Below are 22,689 nucleotides of genomic sequence, written 5' to 3'. Positions count from 1 at the left end.
CCCCAGCTCGCAAACCATTCCTATTCTCCTGCTGCCCTTGAGCACGCGACCCAATTGCACTGAGGGGAGGAAAGCCCAGGGACAGACACAGGTTAATTTGGAAATTCTTGCACTCAAAATGCTGTTAAAAGTGCCTGCCAGGGACTCCAGTGAAAGCAGGCTAGCTCCAAGATCCAGCACACTCCCATAGGAAACCTGTGTAAACTAATTCTGTCGAACCGTTAGCACTCGGGGTGATTAACCGCAGCACTCTCTGATCTTCCCTTATTAAAGAGAAGGAGAATGAAATTCACTGATTCATATCAGCTTAATATAAATCCTTCTGAGATTCACCGTTGAGTTCAGCTGCAGCAGGATCTGGTAGCCACCACGAGGGTTGAGAAAACTCCTTTGCAAGTAGCCCTCCGTGTGACAGGGGTGGCTGAAGCCGCTTGTGCTGGGTCACAGTCAAACCCAGGCTCCCAGGCCATGGGTGTGCAGCAGACAAGTGCATGGCAGCTGCGGCTCTGAGAAGATTTTTACTCTGGTGCCACTTTTGAATACTTGGCACTCGGCAGGCAGGCATGTGCCATCTTGTTTTAAGCAGCTCCATCTCTACATGCTAAGCGCGCTCCAGAGAGAGATTTGGGCTAGGGGTGAGCAGGATTAAGGACGGCTGTAGTTTGACTGCAGAGATAACTCTCTGCTGCAAGAGATTTTGCCTTCAGTAGCTGAAATAGTGCTCTGGGGCAGCTCTGGAGGTGCTCACCCCATGTCACAGAGGCCACCCCTAATAACCTCAAACCCTGACTTCTAAATGCCCCAGCAAAGTGGCACACGTACAGCTTTAGCAACGCTAAACAAATCTTGTTTTTCAAGACATACTTACAAGACTTCTCGGTGTTTTACATATGTTTTTATGAGATACGCTTTTTGATACATGTGTTGTTTCACTGCATCCATGTGCAATCCTGCACCTAAGTGCAACTGCAGGATTGCAGACACGACGAAACAGGTGGCAAACACAACGTGCTGTTTCCAGCTCTACTTACCAGAGCACTGCTCATTTCAGCATTTCCCCCAGAGACCTCCTTAAGAGTAAGGACTGCCTCTCATAGGTTGAATGCTGTATGGCAAAAAGTGAGCAGTTGGCTCCTGTCCTCCAAAAAGTATAGGAGTAGCAATTTGGAAATGGTTAAAGACACAGCAGCATTTCCTTTTAAATACAAAGTTACAGTCCTGTCTCTTTCAGTCTGGAAATTCATACATGAAGACAGCTTGGCTAGAATCAGGGAAAAAAAGAAGGGAATTTAAAAAAAAAATCAAGTGGAATAGGGAACAATGCTCTGTTTCAAGAATGCCATTGTTCATGCAACTAGAAACCTAGGGTCCATAAAAACATCAAGCAAAAATTGAAGCTGGCTGAAGCAGATAATGCCTTACTGTAAGTGCTACAGTGCCTTACAAAATTCTTAAGGGTGCATAATGACAGAATGCTTGAAAAGCAAAAGAAACCAGTTTCCCAGATGAAATATTCAGATTTCAGTACTTACAGATGTGCTAGAGTGTAGATCTTGCACCTATGTAAGAGGTTTTGAGTGGCAGCCATACAAAGGAGATCCTACACCTACCAAGTATGCTCCAGCATTATCGGATGGGACAACGACATTTCAGGCCCTCAGCACACACCAGCTTCAATGCTGACCTTGGATCTCTCATCCAGAATTCACAGGCAGAGCAACAGAGGAGGTAAAAAAATGCCTGGTTTAATTGTAAAAAAGTTTTCACATGGAAAAAGCTTCAGATAAAGGATGACTCATGACTTTAATTTAGCTTTAAACGCTTGCTATTTGCAAACCAAACAAGACATTCCCTACTCCCTGTGTTACCTATAAACCAAATCAACAAAGATAGCTTTCAGTTGAACAAAGCATGCCTAGACGATAAGGGGTGAGAAATATTTTCTGCATCATTATATTACTTACATGAACTGAGGGAGAAATGGCAACGGTCCCCACACAAACACCACATCGAAATGCAAACTTTAGTAGCATTCCAAAGGCACATTTGGACATAAAAAATTGATATTGCCACTTTTGTTTTAACTACTACAAAGGTACAAATGCCTCTTGCCTGCTGGTTTTTTTTTTTTTTTCTCAGCTTTATTGTGCACCACATACAGCCAAATTCCTATCTGACAAACATTACGAATCAGCCAAAGAGGAATCGCTTCTTCCCTTTTAACCAAAGAGCAGTGGGAAAACCAGATCCCATTCACCCAGGCACTAATGTGGAAATCATCTGTTTGCTGCGCGTTTCTGCAAGGCAGCTGGAACAATGAGGTCCCGAAGGAGAAGCACCACGGGGCTGGCGATGACCCGGGGCAGGCTCACCGCCCCCAGAGCTGCGGCACGGCACGCGCCGCTGACCTCGCAGCAACACGTCCTCGGTCCCTGCATGGTCAGCCTTCCCCGGCTACGTGTGCATTCCTGCAGGAATCCTGGGTCTTCGTGGAGTGACTGGGCTCCCAGGACAGAGCAGGTTTCAAGAGAGAACTCCGCGCGGGCGATGGTTAAAGCGGAGTTTTGTGCACGCGTCCTTTATTCTCCGAGCTAGGTTTAATTCTTTGCTCGACATTACTGACTGGGTTTTCCTTTGCTCACACTGAGGTGGTTACACCAGCTTGCCTATGAAATCCAAGGCAATGAAGATGGGAATCCTTAATGTTGAAAAGACTGCTAAAAAAATGAAAATAATTCTAGGATTTGTTATCATCAGATGCAGAAAGTCGTATGTCTTCAACAGAACTACGTCCTCCAAAAAAATCATTTAAACTGAGTTACTTTAAAAATGGTAAATTACAGCTTTACCAACGCAGGTGAGATAAGCAGCAACTCAACATCCAGAGCAAAAACTTTCCATACACCTTTTTCCCTAAAAAGAGATGTTACATCAGCACTGCACTTACACAATCCTGTCTTTCAGAGTCTTGAGACTACAAGCATTTTGCCACCACCCCCTCCTTGCCTTGGTAAACTCAACCACCAACAAATACCTAACAAACTTCCTGTGGCCATGTCCATACACAGAAAAAAACTAGAGCAACCGTTCAGATAAAATATTATAGGTTTATTTAAAACTTATTTTCACCTTGAATATGCAAAATACAAATTCCAACAAAATGCTCATTATTACTTCGTAGTTTACAAATATACAAAATAGAAGTTTGCTTAAATTTATATTACATATTTATTATGTAAAGAACTATATAGAAAACATTTGTTCTGCTTAAGGCATATTTGGGAATAAACCATTGTACAAACTATTGCACATCGAAACCACAGTGCATTACAGACTGTCTGCATAAAGTTATTTTCTTAACAAAAAAGATAAACCAGGGTTATTCACCTGATTTAGGTCATAATTGGCAATCGGAAGATAAAAAATAGTTCCTTGTCAGATATGCAGCAGTTTGAGAACTTTGGCTTCCTGTTTTTGGTACCTCTAGAACCAACAGTCACTAAGCACCATGAAATAGGCTTTTAAAATATAATTCTCTACCTGAATTTTTCCTCCTCTTTTAACGTTGTAATGGCTTTTAGAAGGAAAAAGAAAAAAAAAAAAAGAAAGTACAAGATGACATGTACATCTAATATTGCATTGAAAGGAAATTAAGGGAATGTAATTTCCCTGTGTAATATCCCCACCCTCCGAACTACATACAGTCTGTTTAACCCTGATATCCGTGACTTCCAGTCACTCCTTGGCATTCTGTAGTCCAGAAATAATTCAAGTTGGATTTACAAATGGAATGATAGAAGATCCAGTCATTGACCCCCAATGTCTTTGGTTCTCTTAAGTGTATAACTATAAAAAAAAAGAAAGTTGCAATGTCCATATGCAGTTATCCCTCTTTTCCACTCTTTGGAAGACTTCACCTTGATTATCTGTAGTGCTTAAAATGAGTTCTCCCCGTCTTGTGGAAGACAGTCCTTGTGCTGTAAATACTGAATCTCTGCGGCAGTCGGGGGAAAGATCCACCGCTTTCCCAAATCAGAAGTGCCTCTTCATGTGTAAGGCGAGGTGGTCCGACCTGGAGAAGGCTCTGTCACAGCGCTGGCACTGGAAAGGGCGGTGGCCCGTGTGTTTTCTGTAGTGACGAGTGAGTTCATCGGATCGGGCAAACTTCCACCCGCAGCCTTCCCAGTCACAGTGATAAGGCTTCTCACCTGTAAAAAAAAACAACAAAAAAACAAAAAACCCAAAAAAACAAGCGGTGAAACACGAGTTAGGATTTTTGTTTTTTTTTTTTTTTTTCTGCGGCTACTACTTGTAGCACCTTCTTTCAAGCAGTTGTCCTAGATAAAAAAAAGGGTGGTCAAACGCAATGAACCTCATGAAGCAGTTGCAAACAAACTACAAAGACTAAAAGAGCAAGGCTGTCTTTTCAAGATGTACAGGTGCTATGAAATGCTAGTGTCACTTAAATCTTCACTAAAATGCTCCTTTTCACTGCCTTGCACACCAGGCTTCAGAGCACCTGAGCGTGTATTTTTGCTGGTGGTGTTACACAATCAAATAGCAACCAGAAATAGCTCAGCAGACAACGTATTTAGATAATTGTAGGTCTCAAGAATGAAAAAACAGCCGGAAACTGTTTTCATTAGCTCGGCCTGATTAAGGACTCAGTCTTACTAGTGTCTTCATTATACAAAAACTACTGTCGATAGCAAAATGAGCTTCCCCAACAATTACAAACTCCCTGTCCTACACATCCTGGGGATGGTGCTGACTGGCTTGGGGCAGATGTTCACTGATCACTTGCCAATTTTTTTCCCCCTTTCTGCCACTACCTGAAGACATAGCCTAACTACTGCCATGCCAGTGTATTTTCCCTTTCTCATCTCCCCTTCAGGAGAAAGTTTTGAATCAGGTTCACAACCCAGGGATTCAAATTATGCAAATTCCCAGGTTATTTAGTCACTGTTACGGAATGCCCACGCTGGCGAAACCCATGTGCTGTACCTGCTTTCACAAGCTCAGTTACTGCAACTCTGCACTCAGCTGCAAAGTTAGAGACCGGGCTCACACACACACACTTTGGGCAGATTTTATCCCAATTCTAGCAGTGGACAATCGACAGTTAAACTCTGCTGGTGCAGGGGGAGATGTCCTACAGGTGGCCGAGGCACCCCATCAGCGCTGCCAGCTCAGCTAAAAGTCCCTGGTCTTCAGGTAATCTATCTCAGTTTTCTCAAAAAGGGAGCAACAGCTTGCAGAGGTGCACAGCCTCTTGCCCTACAGCCAGCCAAGAGAGGGGAGTGTGTGTGTGAAGCACTTCACCACCAGCAAAGAAAGCAGTTATCTTCGAGAGAGGGCTGCTGCCTTCTCAGAAGTGGGCCAACACAATTCGGAGCAACAAATCCCTGCCGGCTTCCAGCTACCTGCTAATTAGCTAGCCACATAGCAAGAGAGAAAGAACAAACTCTGACTTGGCAAGAAACCCACCCGCTCCCACATCTGAGTCACTCTGAACCATTAAGCAAAATGTCAAGCCAGTAAGTGAAGACTGCTCAGGACTTCACGTAGCCAAGGGGAGAGGAAAAAAAAAAGCCCGGAAACCCAGCAAGGAAAAGCCTTGTTGCTTTTAACCCTTCCACTGTGTGAGGGGATCACATCCCGTGCCCCTCAGGCCAGGACATCCCCCTGACCCCGGCGCTGGGACTAACCTGTGTGAGTTCTCAGATGCGCCTTGAGATGAGAGCTCTTGGTATAGGTTTTGCCGCAGCCCGCATAGTCACAGGTGTGTGTGGCCGTCCTTTTCCTAGGCCATGACCGCCGTCCCCTCTTGGGCTTGGTCTCCTCAGGCAGGCAGCTCCCCGGCGGCATCAGCTCTAGGGGCGGACAGGGAGGAGTGAGCACGGCCAGCGCCCAAGCCGGGACAATCCGCCGCCCCAGCAGCACCGCGAGGACTCACCTTGGTACTGCAGCGCTCCGGGAGAGAGCTGCTCGGGCAGGAAGGTGGGGTAACCCGGAGCCGGGGGGTACCCCGGCGGCAGCGGCGGGTGGCCCAGCCCCGGCGTGGGGGGGAGACAGTCTCTGCCGCCCAGCATCTCCTCGGGCCCCAGCGACGGCGTACTCCGGGCGGGCAGCGGGCGGCTGCCCAGGGCGAAGTCGTGCTGGGGCGCTCCTCGGGGGCTGCTCCCGTGCGGCGGCGGCGGGGCCAGCGTGCACGGCGGCGCGGCCTCCTGCTTGATTTTGGGGCACATCCGCGGCAGGGAGGTGTAGGGCGCGCCGGGGCCGTCGGCGCCGGGCGGCGGGGCGGCGGGGCCGCTCTTGGGGCTGAGCCCCGGGTGGCTGTAGTCGCCCACCGCCTTCACCACGAACTTGCCCTGCAGGCTGCCCAGGGGCGGCAGCGCGGCCGGCGCTGGCAGGTACACCGCGTCCAGGTCTGGCCGCATCAGCTCGGCGACGAAGCCTCCCGAGGGGGACACGTCGGTGATGTCGGCCAGGTTGAAGGGCGCGGCGGAGCCGGCGGCGGGAGCCCCGTCGCAGCCGCCGCCGCCGCCGTAGAGGAGACCGGCGGGCTCGGGCCGGGGCAGCGGGTAGGCGAAGGGCCCGGCGGGGCAGGGGCTGGCGGTGGGGGCCGGGGTGGCGGCGGGGGCCACCACTATGGCGGCGGCGGCGGGCTCCTGGTGCATGAGCGAGTTGGAGAGGATGAAGTCGAAGTCCAGCAGCTCATTGAACTCCTCGGCGTCACGGCGGGGCCCGAGAGCGGCGGCGCCTTCCAGCTCCGACGGCGGCGTCTCCACCGGCCGCGCCGACAGCGCCGGCGGCGGCCGCTTCAGCTGCGACAGCTCCTCCCGCCAGCGCTGCGGGGACATTCGCACGGCTCAGCGCCGGCCGCACGGCGCCGCGCCCGCCCCGACGGCCCCCGCCCCGCCCGGCCCCGGCCCCGTCCCGTCCCGCCCGGCCCCGTCCGTGTCGCGGCGCCGCGGCGCCGATACTCACGTTGCCGGGGCCCGCGGGCCGCGCCGCCTTCTCGCGGCCCGCGGCGCCCGCCGCGAAGGTGGCGATGGAGGGAAGGAGCGTGCCGCTGAGCGCCATCTCGCACTCGCCGGGGGGCTGCCTGCGGTGGGGAGACACAGCGGAGTCAGCCGGCGGCCGGGCACGGAGGGGACGGAGGGAAGGAGGGAGGGAAGGCGGCAGCCGCAGCCGGCACGCACCGCATCCGTGCCGGGGCGTCCCGCCGAGCCGCCGCCGCCGCCGTGGTCCCGAGCGCCGGCGCGGAGCAGAGGGAGGGGAGGCGGCACGGACGCGCCGTCCAGCCGCGCGGAGCCGGCGCAGCGCCGCCGCCGGGGCGGTGCCGCGGGAGCGCCCGGCTTCTGCTCCTGCCGCTGCTGCTTCTTCTTCTTCTTCTTCTTCTAGCTCGGCGCTGCGCGGAGCGGGGCGCGGGGCGCTAGCGGCGCCGCGGGGACGAGGAAGAGGAGGAGGAGGAGGAGGCGGCGGCCGCCGCCCGGCAACGCGGCTCCGGCACCGGCAGGGCGGCGGCGCGAGGCGTTTCCCGAGGAGCCGCGGCCATGTGGGGAGCCGGGCAGGACGGACGGGGCGCGGTGGTGCCAGTGGGGAAAGGAGGGCTGGATGGAAAGAGGGATACGCCGGGCGCGCTCCGCCGCCGCCGCCGCCGCGCCCCGCTCGGCACTGCGCGGTCCTGTCGCCGCCGCTCCCTCTTATCACCTCACTTCGCGGGCGCGCCGCCCCCGCCGCCATGGCGACGGCGACAACAAACGGACATGTGGGGAGAAAGGGGGGGACGGGGCGGGACGGGACGGCTCCGGGGAGCGCACGGAGCGAGCGGCGGCTCCGCCCCGAGCGCCCCGTGACGCGGGCGCGGCGGTGACGCGGGCGCGGCGGGGCGGGACGCGGGGACACACGCGCCGGGGATGCCCGCGCGCCGCGGGGGCTCCCGCACCGGCGGCGGGGAGGGAACTCCCGTCGGGAATCGTCGGGAAGGGAGGGAGAGAGGGAGGGAGAGAAGGAGGGAGGGAGGTGGGACGGAGCATCCCGAGCGGGCGCCGGGGCGCTCTGCCTGTCCGCCTTCCGCCCAGCCTTGCATCTTATTACTGTTTTTCGTTTTCTTTAGTTTTTCTTTAACTTTCTTTTTTATTTTTTATTTCTTCTCTACTTTTTCTTTTCCCTTTTTTCTTTTTTATTTCTTCTTTTTGTTCTCTTTTTTTTTTGTTTCTTTTTGTTTGTTTTGTTTTGTTTCTTTATTCTTTTTTCTTTCCCCTTTTTGTTCATTTTCCGAACCGCCCCGACGGCGCGGTCCTTAACACGGCCCGTGCCAGCCCTGGGCTATTCTCGACTCTTCCATCACCGGAACCGGGGACCCGCGGTCGGGCAGCCCCCACTCCCGGCAGTGGATGCGAGGCTGGAAATAGCCCGTAAAATAAAGTAAAAATAAAATTAAAAAAAAAAATAAAAAAACAGAGATAGAAATTAAAACTACAAAACAATCTCCAAATTTAGCACAGCCCCGAGGGGAACCGCAGAGAACGGCCCGGGCTCCTCCAGAGGGCAATGGCGAGCCGGCGCCGCGCCCCGGCGCCGCGCATCCCCGATCCCCGACGGGCCGTGTCCCGGTGCTGCCCGATGGGCTCCGAGCGGCGGGGACGGGCCGTGTCCCGGCTCCCCCGGCCATGTCCCGGTCCCCCCGCTGCCCCCCGGCCGCTCTCCAGAACTGGTCGGGCCGGAGGGGTGAAGTCCCAGCTCTGCGTGATTTGCAAACATGAGCCCAAGTAACTTACGATGACTAAATTAAACCCTAAAATAATAATAAAATGCCGGGCTTTATTTTGCCGGACCGGTTTTACCGGTTTTGTGTTGTGAATGTTAATTATTAATAACTCTGGCACTAAAAAGCAGAACGTTGTATTTTTGGGTTTTTTGTTGTATTTTTGTTGTGGTGTTTTTTTTTTTTTTTTTTTTTTTTTTTTTTTTGTCTTCTGCTCAAAGTCCGTGTCCTGGCAGAGGATGTGCCAGGAACCACAGGTACAAAAAGGATTAGTGTGGGAGATGAAGGCTGGTGAAATACAGGACGGGAAGGGAGGCACAGTCCCTGCCCAGAGGTGCGAGGCTGGGGGTCTGCTCAGCCCCTTGGAGCAGGTCCCAGCTGTGACTCCCAGGCAGGGCTTGTGCTCTTGAGACTCCCTCAGAACCATTCTAAGTATCTAAACTGAGTGCAAACCTCCAAACCTCCCTTCTAGCTTAGTCTCAGAAGAAAGCCCCTGATGTGGAGGTTCTCAGCTCTCGGAACATTTTTTCCCCGTCAGTTATTTTTCGTTTGTTTCCTCTCACTGTAAGTTTGTTAATTTACAGATCTCCCAAGCAATGCAGCATTTTCCTGGTCCAAATTTCAAGCTCGGGATCACTTGAGGCCAACATCAAAATTAAAATCACATCCCTTATTAGAAATAGGAGAACAAGAATGCTTCAGAAGCAGATAAGTGATCTGATATCTTTGAAATAAATGCCAGAACTTCATGGGTTCCAGGAAGAGAAGTTTTGAATACTGCAGACTGAAATAAAACAGGTTTGCTTTCACAATCTTTCATTAAAATAGATTTGATTGCCATGTTTCTGGATAATTCTGGCAGACACGTGTGAGGTATGTGTAAATTTCATGTTAAAAAGATGTGGCCCACTTTCATCTGAGTCTTGGTTTTTAATTGTGTAAATGTTGGCAGGGTGCTTAAAAAAAATTGATGTTTGCCGGAATTGTTAAGTCCAGTGACACCTGCACTTGAACATCCCACATAAAGATCAACACATTGTTTTTCTCACTAATGAATCACAATAGTGATTTCCTCCCTTAAATGATAAGGACTGAGATTTAATGGTCCCAAGAGTGGAAATTAAATGCATGAAGTTTGCAACTGCTCCCAACTAATGCTTTCCCAGCCTACACAGTGACTTAAATGCTGTTTTCTTAGGACAGATTTATTTTAACATGCCTTCTGTCACCAGCTGACTGTTTCTCCCAAGTCTCAGTTTGCTCCAAATTTCCCAATTTTCTCTAAAACTTTCCTTCCACTAACTCAGAACACAGCATGTTTCTCTGCTGTTCAAAGCTGGCTTTGGGGATTGCCTAACTCAGATAGAGAATTGCACAGAATTTGTGTCCCCTCTTGCCTTGGGATGTGCAATGACATTTTTCCAGATGATGCTGTGCTGGGACAGAAGAAGGGAATCTGCTGCAGCCCTCGCTGTGCCAGACTGCTGTGGCCTCTTGTGTGTTTCTCTCCCTCCCCAGGTGGAAGTAGGAGGTTTCTTCCACATTTACCACATCTCACTGTGCGAGTGGGGCTGCCCTAGACTTGCCACTGCTGCTGCTCACCCATTTTGGCAGAGGAATTATTGCCTGGTGCAAACAACTCGCATTGGTGGCCCAAGTGTAGAGCAGGGTAGAAATGACCGAGTGAAAGGCCTTAGTGTGCAGCCTGAGTCAGAATTCCTCTAAAAAACTGGTCACCTGTGTGTATAAACCACAAAAGGCAGAGAGAGGAGCCAAGGAAGAACACAGGTTTCTGGAGTAGGGACAGTCCTCAGGAAATGGCATCACACATTGAAAAACATTAAGAACATCAACAAGAAGAAAAAAACAGTCAAGCCGATTGTGCCTGAAACAAAGACCAATCTGTTTATCTTGATATGTTTATTTTAGGGCTTAAGTTTGGAACTCGATTTTCAACAAACTGCCTCTCGGTGTGCAGCGTACCCCCTTTGATTTGGTTGTCTGTGGGAGCAGCTGATGGCATCAGGGACTGCAGGTTTTGGGAATGGCTGTGTCACAGTGTTGCTCTGGTGGGGGTCAGATAAAAGGATGGCTTTCCTGACATTTTTTGGGATTGCAGTGTGTTGTCCCTGCAGCTTCAGGGCCAGGAGCTGCCAGGGCCCCTGCTCCATTCTTGGCCCAACATAATGAAAGGGGAACTGGGAACAAACCCATGGTGCTGGGTTGCATCCAATAAAATCCCTGTTGCGGATTCATCAAAAGCAGTGATTCCATAATCCTTGGTGCTGTGCTGCGTTTTACCCTGACAAGGCTTCTGGAGAGCAGAAATTCGAGGAGATGCAGCATCTGGAGGGTTTCTTGTGTCCCATGCCACCCAAATCAGCTGCACTGCAGCCAAGAGAAGAGAGGGAAGGTGTGAGAGCTCACACAAACACCTGCTGTGCAAGGCGTGCTCTGGAGAGGGGCAGGGCTGAGGATTCACCCTCCTCCCACAGCATCTCTGCTCACCGGGGAGGATGAGACAGCCCACAGCCATCCATGGCCACCAAACTGCCCTCCTGGGCTGTCCTTCAGGGACAGCTGTCCTTGGCAATCCGTTTTCTTTTGCCGTGTATTGTATATTCCTCACCAAGCACCACCGAGCTCAAGCTTTATTTATCCGTTCCTGCGCGGGTTGCTTTGTTTTTGTTAAACAGAAATAAACCCCTGCTCATCTGGCAGTTATACTAGTGGATTATCAGTACAGAGCAAAGGGCACACCTCTGAAGATTCCAGTGAGCAGTTCCAGGCAGGTTTCAAGCAGTACCAAGTGCGTCCATACACAGATGGCACATGCACACCGGGGGTTATAAATGTTCCTGCTGAGAATGTCAGCAGTGCCCGTGGTCAGACTTGTTCTCACCTGCCTTTTAAAAGCCTGGACATAGCTCGTTGATGGTTGTGTTACTTTTCTAGGGGGTGTTTAAAAGACACGTGGGTGTGGGACGTGGTTGAGTGGTGGGCTTGGCAGTGATGAGCTGAGAGGTCAGGTTGTGATTCCCACCGAATTTCCCTCAGGGTGACAACTCCTGTTTGAGATTCCAGAGGTGCTGATTCCCCCATCCAGTACCATCCACTCCACCTCACCCCTGCCCTGGCAGAGGCAAACACTGCCCTCACACAATTTAGCACCACCCAGGATCACTTGCATGCAGCAACTTTCTGCTTTAAAACAATCCAAGGGTTGTTGAATTCCTCTAAAATTACCTTGAGTTGCTTATGGAAAACACAGAGCTTTTCTTTTTTTTTTAATTTTTTTGATCGACCATAAGCATCCTTGCTTTGATGGGTTAGCCCCATCTGTCATTGTTTTTAATGAGTTTTCCCCATCTTTGAATTTAGATGTTCCCCAAACTCTAACAATGACTTAAATGACTGGCTCCCACAGTGGGACTGGTGCAGACAAAAACTCCACAATGAGCATCCTTTTCAAAGTCCTGCATGTAATGTGGGGACACTCACACACAGCGAAGAGGATGAATTCTTGCTTATTTATTTGTTTGTGATTTTCTTTTTTTGCATGCATGAGGCTGATGGCATTGTATTTTTCCAGACCCAATGGAGGAGTCACAGAAAATTAGAGAAGATTTGAGAAATCACTGGCTGCTGGCTAACCAGATGGTCCCCACTGGTGGATGATAGGTTTGGTATATGCTAGAAGATGCAGGGAAATGTATCTCTGAGAAGGCCAAGTTGCTTTGTGGAGCTGTCTCTGAAGAGGCCAAGAACTTGTATTACTATTAATTCACCTTTCTGCATCCTTCTTTGAGACCAGATTGTCTCACTATTATCTGTGTGGCATATTTTAAGGCATTGCTGTCTCTGGAACTTGTAATTTATCTGTGTCTCTGGAAGAATAACTCTTTTTGCTGCAAGAAGGAGATTTACTCTTTGATGATTTTCTGTAGAAAAACTATGCAGAAGACATCTTCCCCATCCTCCCTGTCCCAATCCCTTCTCTCTCAGTGTTCCTCATCTTTTAAATAGTAATCTTTAACTAATTATCTATCTCTGTTAATAAAAATGAAGCACCTTCCTACAGATTTGGCTTCCCAGAACATTCCCAAGCAGTGGCAGTTTAACATAAGTTCACCCCTCTCCTGTAATTCTGAAATGGAGCAATGTCATTAATGGACCAATATCCTCACTAATTTAACTTTTCTTGTGGTTGCTGAAGCTGATGGGAGCAGAGAGACCTGCTCTGGTGTTCAGTGTTTCTTTTCCACGTAGAAAAACTGGCATTTTGCTGCTAGGGAAGTTCTGATACTGCAGAAATTCAGGTTTCAATACCCACCAAGGAAAAGTTGGCTGTCACTCCTTGAGGATTTTTCAAACCTTTCTCCCCGATTGAGCTCTGAGGGTTTTTTTTTTTTTTGTTTGAGTAAAAGTGGTGCTTCTAAGGAATGTAATTTGAATTGATAACATGCTTCCTTACAAAGAATTAAGGTGCTGGGTAGGAGAAAAATAGAAAATACAGGAGAGAGCTGCTTCTTATGTGTAATACATTTGAATGTGCGTAAGAGAGCTTAGCAGCAAAGTACTCCTGAGCATTTGCAATTAGATTTGTGCTAATGAGCTAGGCAATCACAGGACAGTAAACAACACCTCTGCCATCTTTCAATGGTTCCTCCCACTCAGCATTGTGGATAAATTGACCTGGACAGCTGACTCACCCAAGATGTCTTTCTAAACTATTTGCTGTGCTGAATTCATGAACATCTGTTGTCTCCCTGCACCTGCATCCAGCAGAGGAAACGATTAGATAAATATTCCCCTCATTTGAGCAGGAATAAAGACATTGTAGGAGAACACTGAGAGAAAGGACCAGCGCTGCCTTGCTCTGAGAATAAATACCAGGCTTTCCACATTGTTTCCATAAATTCCTTCAGCTTTGCTCCAATGTTAATGGACCAGCAGGAGCCCATTACTCTATGATAACAGTCCTTTGCTCTTTTAATGAGAGCAATATGGCAACTGCTCTCAGATTTTTGACATAGGCGCTGCACAAAAATGGAGTTTTGGTGGCTCCATTTCTTCCACAGATGCTTTGCCACGGGCAGCTGGTGGCACAGAACAGTCCCTGCCCTGGGGGACACCTCACCACAGGTGCCCTGCGCCAGCTGAAGAGTTTAAGCTGCCCATCCTTGCTGAGTGTGAGATTCACTGCTCACTTCAGGCAGATTGTGCTCACAGGGAAGGGGACAAGAAGTGCCATAGGAAATCAGTAACGAGAAAACATGGGGAAATTAATAGTGGTGCATTCTGAGCAGGGTTTGAATAGCACGCAGTAATTGAGGCCCGGGGCCACGCTCTGCACAATGAGGAAGAAACAAAATAAGGAATAGCTGCTCATTAGGCTCCAGATTCAGCCAGTCTGAATTCCACCTAAGTCCTTGTGCCAAGTGCTTCCTACTGGCAGGCGCTGGGCCTTGGGGGATGCCGGGGCAATGGGAAGCCCCAGGTGGAATTCAGTGCAGGGATGAATGTGTCTGACACCCAGCAGCACCTTCCTTGAGCAATCCATGGGCGACAGAGCAGAGCTGCTCTGTGAAGGAGCTTGTGATCCTGCAGTGAGGGAGAGGGGCCAAGAGACGGCGGCATGGGCAACTGCAGTTCTGGCACATCCAGTTTGTTAGCACACAAATGTTGTGTGCCTGGTTTTGCAACGTTGATTTTTTCACAATTTCTTTTTTTTTTTTTTTTTCCTTTTCTTTTTTTTTTTTTTTAATGGCAGGCGGAACACCATCCGTTTGTGGAGGAATTCTACAGCTGAACTTTAAAAAAGAAGCGTTTGCTTCTGAACTCCTTTAAAGTGAATTAGCTAGGCTCTTTGTAGCATGGATTTGGGACTTAAGAGAACCAATGCAGCCAAAGCAATGAACAAAATGTGCAAGTAATTAAGATAGAGTATTTGCACCAGTTAATAATTCTGGATGCTGGCATCTCATGAGTGAAGACATACTCATTGTGAGATGAATCCGTGATTTTTATCCTCAGAAGACTGATTGCCAAGGCTGTTTCTATCAATAAAATCTACTTTGCTTTACGAACCCATTGTCTTACACAATAGGCAGCAGTAACTCAGTGGACACCTAGCTTACCCACTGAATTAGGAATGTAGCTCTGCCTCCAGAGGGAGAGGGAGAGAGGGAGAGTGAGACTAGAAATCTATTTGAAGCACTAAATCACCTCTGTGAGGGTAAAGCTTTTGGTGGGCCAAGGCTGGGGAAGAAGAGTTTGTCTGGATATTTCCCAGAAAGGATCTGACCAGTGCTACAGGACTTACCACATCACTGGCAGCTCTGGCCTTCAGTGCCAATTGTGATTTTTAAAGTTAAACTACATTTTGCTGTGGCTGAAACCTTCCCAGCCAGACAAGTGAGACCTTCTTTACACCCAAATCCATGTGTGTGTAGCTGTGGCTGCACATTTCATGGTGTAAAGTGGCCCTGCTCTGCCTTATATTGTAACTTTGGTGACCAAAAAGGGTATGTAAGTCCTGAGGCTCTTCCTTTGAATTCTCAGATTTTTGTCACAGAAGTATAATGAGACCCTAAATCCCCCACTCTGCTTTGGTCATGAACCAGGGAAATATTATGAGATGATTGGACTGTAAAGGAAAGGAAGATACTTCTTTAATTTTATGGAGTTTTAATTCACTTGGTGAGGTGCTAGCAAGCCTCATCATCTGGATGTGAGTGCTACAAAAATTCAAATCATATTTCTTTCTTGTAAGGTGGACAATCAGCTGGCTGCCACCTTTTAAATGGGCATGAGGTGCTGATAGGTAGAGATCTCTTGGGGGTTACTGCATGTGGTTTATTTGATATTACAGACAGAAGAGATTCCTTTAATCCGAGACCCCAATTGCAGAAACCTCGTCATTGCACACCTTGCAATATTTTATCATTGCCCACCTGTTCATTGCAATATCTGCAGCTTCCCTGTGAGCTCTTCTTCTCCAGGCTACATCTGTCTCTGAGGCTCCTATGCACTGCCTCTCCTTTGCAGATATTACTGGTGTTGTTTTGCTGTTTTGACTCTCCCAGGATGTCCCTGGTCTGTATTTCCTTTACTATCATTCCTGCCCCCCCCACCATTTCCCCCCATTTTCTTCAATTTTCTCTTCTTGAGGTAGCTAAGTGCAGAATCACAGAATCATGGGGTGGTTTTGGTTGGACAGGACCTTAAAAATCATCTTGTTCCTACCACCCTGCCACGGACAGGGACATCTTTAACCTGACCTGATTGCTCCGAGCTCCATCCTGCCTGGCCTTATCTTGTCTGAAAAAATCCCCATTTTTATTCAAAAAAAGTTCTTCCCCTCCTGTATCTCAGAGCTGTCATAATTTGGGTGAGAGGAGCCTCCTCAGCTGGCGGGTGAAGCCTTGGGACAGGCAGAGCCCCACACACCCCAGCGAGCACCCTGCCAAGGAATGCCAGCTGAATTCACTCACATTTCCTTTTGGGAAGAGACTGCCCTGACTTTCAGCCATCAGAAATTAGGAAAATTGGTGACATCTCCACCTGTGCCAGGAGGAGTTTTACAGGATGACCGTCGAGACAAACCCCGTGTGTTTCAGGTGTCCAGAGGGCTGCACGTGATGTTTCTCAAGAGCAGCCTGGAGAGCCTGGCACTTGGTCAGCTGTCTTCTTGGTTATGGTGGAAAAACATGCAATGAGACTGCAGAATAAAGGATTTGCACCAGGATGCAAGAGCTCCCTCCCCATCCCAGCTCTTGGGTCTGCTCTGCAGTGACTCAAAAGCTGTGGGTTGAGCTTGAATTCACAGTCCAGTAGCCGAAGAGAGGGCATGACAAAGAGATGTCTCCAGACATGATTTTAATTTTTCCTGACTCAGTTTCCTTCTGTTGATGTGTTATATCCTTTTCTTCGTTCCACCCCACTCCTGGGTGCTGGAATCCACAGCCCCTGGCTGCTGCAGGTGTTTATCACAGCAGTTTTTGACTGCCCGTCCTCTTCCTCCTCCTGCTCTCTGTGTGCTCATCACCACTGACTAGCTCACTTCTCTCCTGAGCACTGATGTTTCACAGGAGCCTCTCTCAGTCATTTGTGATGCCCTTCTGCACTGTTCATGCAGGTATTGAAGACACCCACCTAGCTTTTGTGTCCCACAGTGTTATGCAGACTCACTGAAAGCATCACCCTGAAGGACAAACATTTAATTCCATGGCCAGATGTTTAACAGTGGTCAAGACCACAGTGTGCTGGAAGCACCCTGAGCAGTAGTTCAAAGGATCACGTGGAAAATTTAAATACTGTGAATGAAATATTGAAATATTCGTATTTAATTTAAGAGCTCGGTTAATAACGTTGTTTGGGAATGGCGGATGATTTTTAGCCCCAGAATTACATTGTGCTAGGTGTGGTATTGTAAGGAAAAGAAGCAATCTTTTATTGTTGCAAGAAAGTGATTGAATGGCATTGCCTGGAGCAATTTTGAGTGTAGAGTAAAACAGAGAGTGATGAACGTATTAGCTGTGGTGTGAATAAGTTTTTTTTTTTTTTTTAATTCTGAAATTCTGGAGAAAAGGAAAATTAGCAGCCTGTCACGCAGCAGTCAGGTCACAGTGTTGAACCTGTGAGTCAGAGTCATCTCCATGCTAATGCTCAATGGAGTAAGCACAGACCTATGACTTCACTCCAGGAATGAGCCACTTGTGGAGGGCAGCAAATACTCAGGTAGCTGCCAAGTTCCAGCAGAGGCAGGAAAAAAGCTAAAAAAATGGCTAAAAAGAAGGTTCTGCTTGTTTTTGTTTTTTTTTTTTTTTTCTTGCGCAGGCTTATCAATAGCCTATCTCACAGCCTTACTTTTTTTTTTTTATTTTTTGGGAATCCACAGGAAATGAATTGGAGCAAAAGACGTGGGATAGGAATGTGATGTTGCTTTATGTTGCTTTGCCTGGTGGATCTTTAGCTGAGATAGTCTGAATTCAGTGGAGCTGAACTGATTAGTAAGAGGTGGTGAGGCCTGGTGCCACTGACTTCAGTGGCGGTGATATTTTCTTTCTTTCTTTTTTTTTTTTTTTTTTCCCTGAGGAAAAAGCCGGTGCAAAACTGGAGATCAGCAGTTGCTCTTCCATTCCTGCATCCTGCAGGAATCCTGTGGAAACCTGTCCCCTGCTCCTTGACAGTTCTCCCTCCTTCGCTTCAGAGATTCCACAGATTCTCTTCAAGGAGAGTGAAGCTCGTGGTGCTTTCCTTCCACACCTTTCCTATAGTCACACCTGCCAGAGTGACTGTGAGTGGGTGACACACCTGGGACAGAAACATTCCTTCAGTGATGGTCTCCTACATAATTTCTCAATGTTTATCAGAGACTTGTAGTGCATGTGAAATAAATAACATTAGAGGTGTTAAGTTTCGAGGAAACCTGAGAGGGCTTTACAGTACAATTTCTAGATCTTGGTTAGTAGATGGTGTCAGAGTGTGGCTCATGTGTGTGATCTTGATAAAAAGCAAAAACACGGTGGAGTTGAAGGTGAATGGTCGTGAGGCTGGAGGAGGAGAGGGCTGAGCTGGGCTCTGTGCTTGCTCCAGAGGGTGGCATCCTGCAAAGTGCCTGTGCCTGGCAATTCCTCCCTCTGACAAGGAGCTCGTGGGAGCTGAGACACTGTCGCAGGCACCTTTTATGGAAAATCCTTCCCTTAGGATTTTTCCTCCTGGGAAGCTGAGAGGCCTCAGGAACAAAATGTAACCAATGGTTATCTGCTGCTGTGGAATGCAACAGGTGCATCTGGGATTGGTCTCATGTGGTTGTTTCTAATTAATGGCCAATCACAGTCAGCTGGCTTGGACTCTGTCTGAGCCACAAACCTTTGTTAATCATTCCTTCTTTTTCTATTCTTAGCTGGCTTTCTGATGAAATCCTTTCTTCTATTCTTTTAATATAGTTTTAATGTAATATATATCATAAAATAATAAACCAAGCCTTCTGAAACATGGAGTCAGATCCTCGTCTCTTCCCTCGCCCTGGGACCCCTGTGAACACGGTCACAAGACACCTCCCACCCTGCCAGGGGCTCTCTGTGGGTATCACTTGTGTACCCCCAGAAGGATGCAGCAGAAAGTTTTCTGATGCCTCAGTGTTGGAAACAGCCTGGGGCTGCAGGTCCTGCTCAGCAGCATCCAAAGCCATGGGTTCTTTCCATCTTGAAATGGCTGGGATGGAATTTCCAGCCCATTGCAGTGCTGTTGGCCAAAGACATGGTCTCTTTTTGTCCCCAAGCTTTTTGCTACATCATTTTTTCCCCCACCCTGCTTGTTCTCTTAAAGCAGTGAACCCAAAAGCTTTGTTCTGGATATGTGGTGCCTCAGAGAAAGTGATCCACTCCCTTCCCAATCTCTGAGTGTCCTGCAGTTACATCTGAAGTATTTGTCACTGAGATATAATTTTAACCCAGGCTAACCATTTGAGATAACTGGCACAGCATAAGACCATATTTTTTGCTTGTTTGTCTAAATTTACCTTTTCAAGCCATTAATAAAAAAGCTGTTTGCAGGATCAAGGCCCTTTACTTGATGAAGAGGACACACCATACAATTCTGATAATTTTTCAGGAACAGATAGTTCAGCCCTACTTAAATATACTTCCCTGGCAAAGCGTATGTAGCCTTTATTGAGAACTGATCAGCATGCCAAGTTTCAGTTATTAAATATGAGTTTGGATTGTTCAAGGATGAAAGAAAGTAATACTTTTTCTTGGCATGTGAGTATATCAGAAACATCCATGCTAAATGTAATCAGACATGAAACAGAGGGAGAGAAATGAGCCTGCAGGAAAAAAAAAAAACCAAACAAAAAACTTCCCTCACTTGAAGAAAAAAACACAGCAGTGATTCAAAAAGTAGTTCCAAGCTGGTCAACAATTAAAACCAGTAGAAACTCTAATTCCACGTGACAGGTCTGTGCTATTTTTAACTGTGCCATAAATAGATTGGTGTAGGATGTGGTTAGCCAGGCCAGAGCCCTGTTAAAATGAGGGTATTTACTGGGCAGCTGGAGTGGTGTTACTCACTGAATCAAAGAGCCTCTTTTCTGGGCACACGTTGGTGGTTCCACGTTGAGATGTTAGCAAAGGAAACAGCACGAGCCCTTTTTTTCCCCTGGAATAGCCAGAGACCTGCCTCAGCCTGGGGAGCCCTGAGAGCAGCCTCTGGACACCTGCCCTCTGCTTCATGTCTCTGATGTTTTTTCCCCCAAAATTTTGACAGCCACCCATGAGGGTAGATCAGCCCCATCAGCAAGAGGACAGGCAGCCCAGCAGGACCATCCCCAGACCCACCACAGCAGCAAGAAAGGCAGCTCAGACAATTTGCTGCTTTGGCATTTCAGCTGAACTTCTCACTTCCTCGTGTTTACTTGCTGTGCCTTTGTTTTCCAGCCTGGAAATGCTGTTTTCGAGCCCTTTTGTGCCTGTTTTGTGCGTTTCGCTGTGTTCTGATCATGTGCAAAATGTAGTTTTGTGTCTTGGAAGCCCCATGGTAGGTCACAGTAGCTGCAGGAAGTCTCCTGTGATCCAGTTTCTCCACCACCACTTTTTGTGACTTCTTTACCTCCCATGACATGGGATTGCTGCAGAGGGCTGTGAGTAGGAGAGATTTGCTGACTTTTCTTGTCCAGCTTGGTTGTGGCCGGGTGTTTGTCTCAGGCAGGCGCACAAATCAGTCGTGAGCCCTCGGTTTTGACAGTGCAGCTTCACCCAGAGGTTACACCTGCCAGAAGACAAATGCCCGGGGCTGCTCCTGCCTTCTTGTGGACACCTGCCACAGGTGTGGCTGCCTGTGTGTGGGCAGCAGAGCTGTGAAGGACTGACCTCACCACCACGTGTCCCTCGGCCCCAGGATGTGGACATGGGGCTCCTGGTTAAGGAGCTGTCATTGTGGCTTCTGCACCTGGCTTTCCCTCTCATGCACAGCCCACAAGGGGTGGGTGGTGAGCCTGTTCTTGCCCTGCCACGCAGCCAGGAGGCAGCTGGGGTTGTCCCTGTGAGATGTTTAGACACAGACACCATGTCACTTCTAAATGTGAAGTCACTCCGGGTGGTTTCACCTTTGCGGCTGCCCATGTCCTGGAGATCTGGAGGAGCTGGTTGAGATTTCCTTCACAAGGCAAAAACACGACCTGGAGGAGCAGGAGTGCAGTGCTGAGGTGGGAAACGGGTTGTTTTCCTCCCTTAGCCATAAACCTTCACAAATGCCAACCAGACAGTTGTTAGTGTCACTGGATTTGTCCTGCTAGACATGAGTGTCCTGCTGTTTGGCACGGCAGTGTTCCTGTCTGGTATCTAGTGAACCATCCTTAAAAAAACAAAGGGTAATAGTTTGGTGAAAGTGCAGAGTCGATAGTGCTGAGTAATGTATTTGCATACTGGCATATGCTCTATGAAAGTAAATAAGATTATGTCAAACTCCTCTGGAAGAGACTTAATTTAACATCCTGGCTAAAGTTATGCAACCAGAGGGAGGCGGGGGTGCAGGGGGGGTGGATGTAATAGACTGGCTGATGAAGCCTGGGGGACAAAATGTCCTAGTGGAAATTGTATGTAGCACAAAAGAATGTAACATAAGAACCCAGCAGAAGAGCACTGATTCCAGGCTGCTTATATGCACACACAACTGCTTTTCTGTTAGCATGGGATGACGAGAGAAGGGAGGAAAAAAAAAAAAAATATCTGCAGGAGAGATTTGAGATGTGAAGATTTCTCCTTCTTATTGAGGTTGCTTCTTGGTCCTGGCTCAGGAAAGGCCCTGCAGGACGCAGAGGGTGTGAGCATGCCTCAGTGCAGCTGATGGACAGTGGCCAGTCTGACTCTGGAGCTGCACGGCTGAGCAGAGGCTCAGGTCCTGTTTTCAATAGCTGAGAGCCTGCGAGAGATGATCCCCTCCCAAACACGTCATGGGCTGAGGAGCTGCAGCACTTCAGGGGTGTTTGGACTTGGACCCAACCTTCCCATTGGAGCTTTGATTTTTTTAACAATTCGTTTCAGGCACTTGTTTTGAGCAACTCCAGATTTTTAGGCAGCTCTGGTCTGGACTCTCCACAGAAGCTTTGTGCAGTTCATGTTTCTTTCTCTTCATTGCAGGCTTGGAGTTAGCTTTGCTGTAGAGAAATGAATGTGCTTCTTGCAGTAAGCAAAGTTTGAAATGCAGACCAAACCCTTTGAAGGTTTTTGTGCTCAGTACTGCAGATCACAGCAGACAAAGCTCTCTTCCTCTCTGCTGACAGTCACATGTCTCTAAATTCAGTCTGACCCTCAACACTAAGGCCAGGGAGTGAGTTATTAAAGCCTGTTTGAGAACAAATTCTTCTCCAAGAAAATGTAAGCGTGGGGTTGTCAGGTAAATAAAGATTTGTGAGCAGTTAGATCAGTGATACATGACCACAACATGGTGATGGGAGCATTTCTGTGCTATTTGATTCAGCATCAACGTGCACACAGGGAAGAGATGTCCTCCAGCATAACCAGAGAGTGAGGATGGGAAGATTTAGGACACAATTAATGTTTACAGTAAGGAATATGAAGTGAGGATGGGAAGTTTTAGCACAAAATTCATGTTTACAGTAAGGAATAAGGATGGCAAATCTACCTCCAACAGCAATGGGCACAAGAAACTTGATGCTGAGATTATTGATGTCATTAAATGCTCCTGCATGGTTAATTTGAGATTGTCTTTTGTGAGAAATTGACATAGGGCTCAGAAGCCTCTCTGTCTTTACCTAGAAGACTCTGAGCCTGCTTCTCAAGCTGCAGTGCAAGCAGTGGTTCCTGTAGCTGTGTAACCTCGTCCGGTTGAGAGGAAAAACCAGACCTACACTACAAGATGAGGTCTGCCCTTGCAGGGCAGGGATTTGC

At 48.4% G+C, this 22,689-nt stretch overlaps 1 protein-coding gene across 1 annotated transcript; it reads right to left on the bottom strand.

Annotated features, from left to right (window-relative positions):
* Window positions 1–3,087: 3,087 nt before the first annotated feature.
* On the bottom strand, window positions 3,088–7,882 carry KLF4 (KLF transcription factor 4). Its single transcript, XM_071455717.1, has 5 exons — window positions 7,206–7,882; window positions 6,991–7,108; window positions 5,957–6,851; window positions 5,709–5,873; window positions 3,088–4,208 (listed from the first exon to the last, which is right to left on the bottom strand). Exons 1-5 carry the CDS (start codon window positions 7,208–7,210, stop codon window positions 4,033–4,035), a joined length of 1,359 nt encoding a protein of 452 aa, XP_071311818.1. The 5' UTR covers window positions 7,211–7,882; the 3' UTR covers window positions 3,088–4,032.
* Window positions 7,883–22,689: the final 14,807 nt, after the last annotated feature.

The sequence above is a fragment of the Agelaius tricolor genome, unplaced genomic scaffold, assembly GCF_023055355.1.
Source record: "Agelaius tricolor isolate 1412-34295 unplaced genomic scaffold, bAgeTri1.0.p SCAF_53, whole genome shotgun sequence".
In the NCBI taxonomy this organism is placed as follows: domain Eukaryota; kingdom Metazoa; phylum Chordata; class Aves; order Passeriformes; family Icteridae; genus Agelaius; species Agelaius tricolor.
Note: the sequence above shows the minus strand (reverse complement) of the source record. Positions and strands in the feature narration are given on the sequence as shown.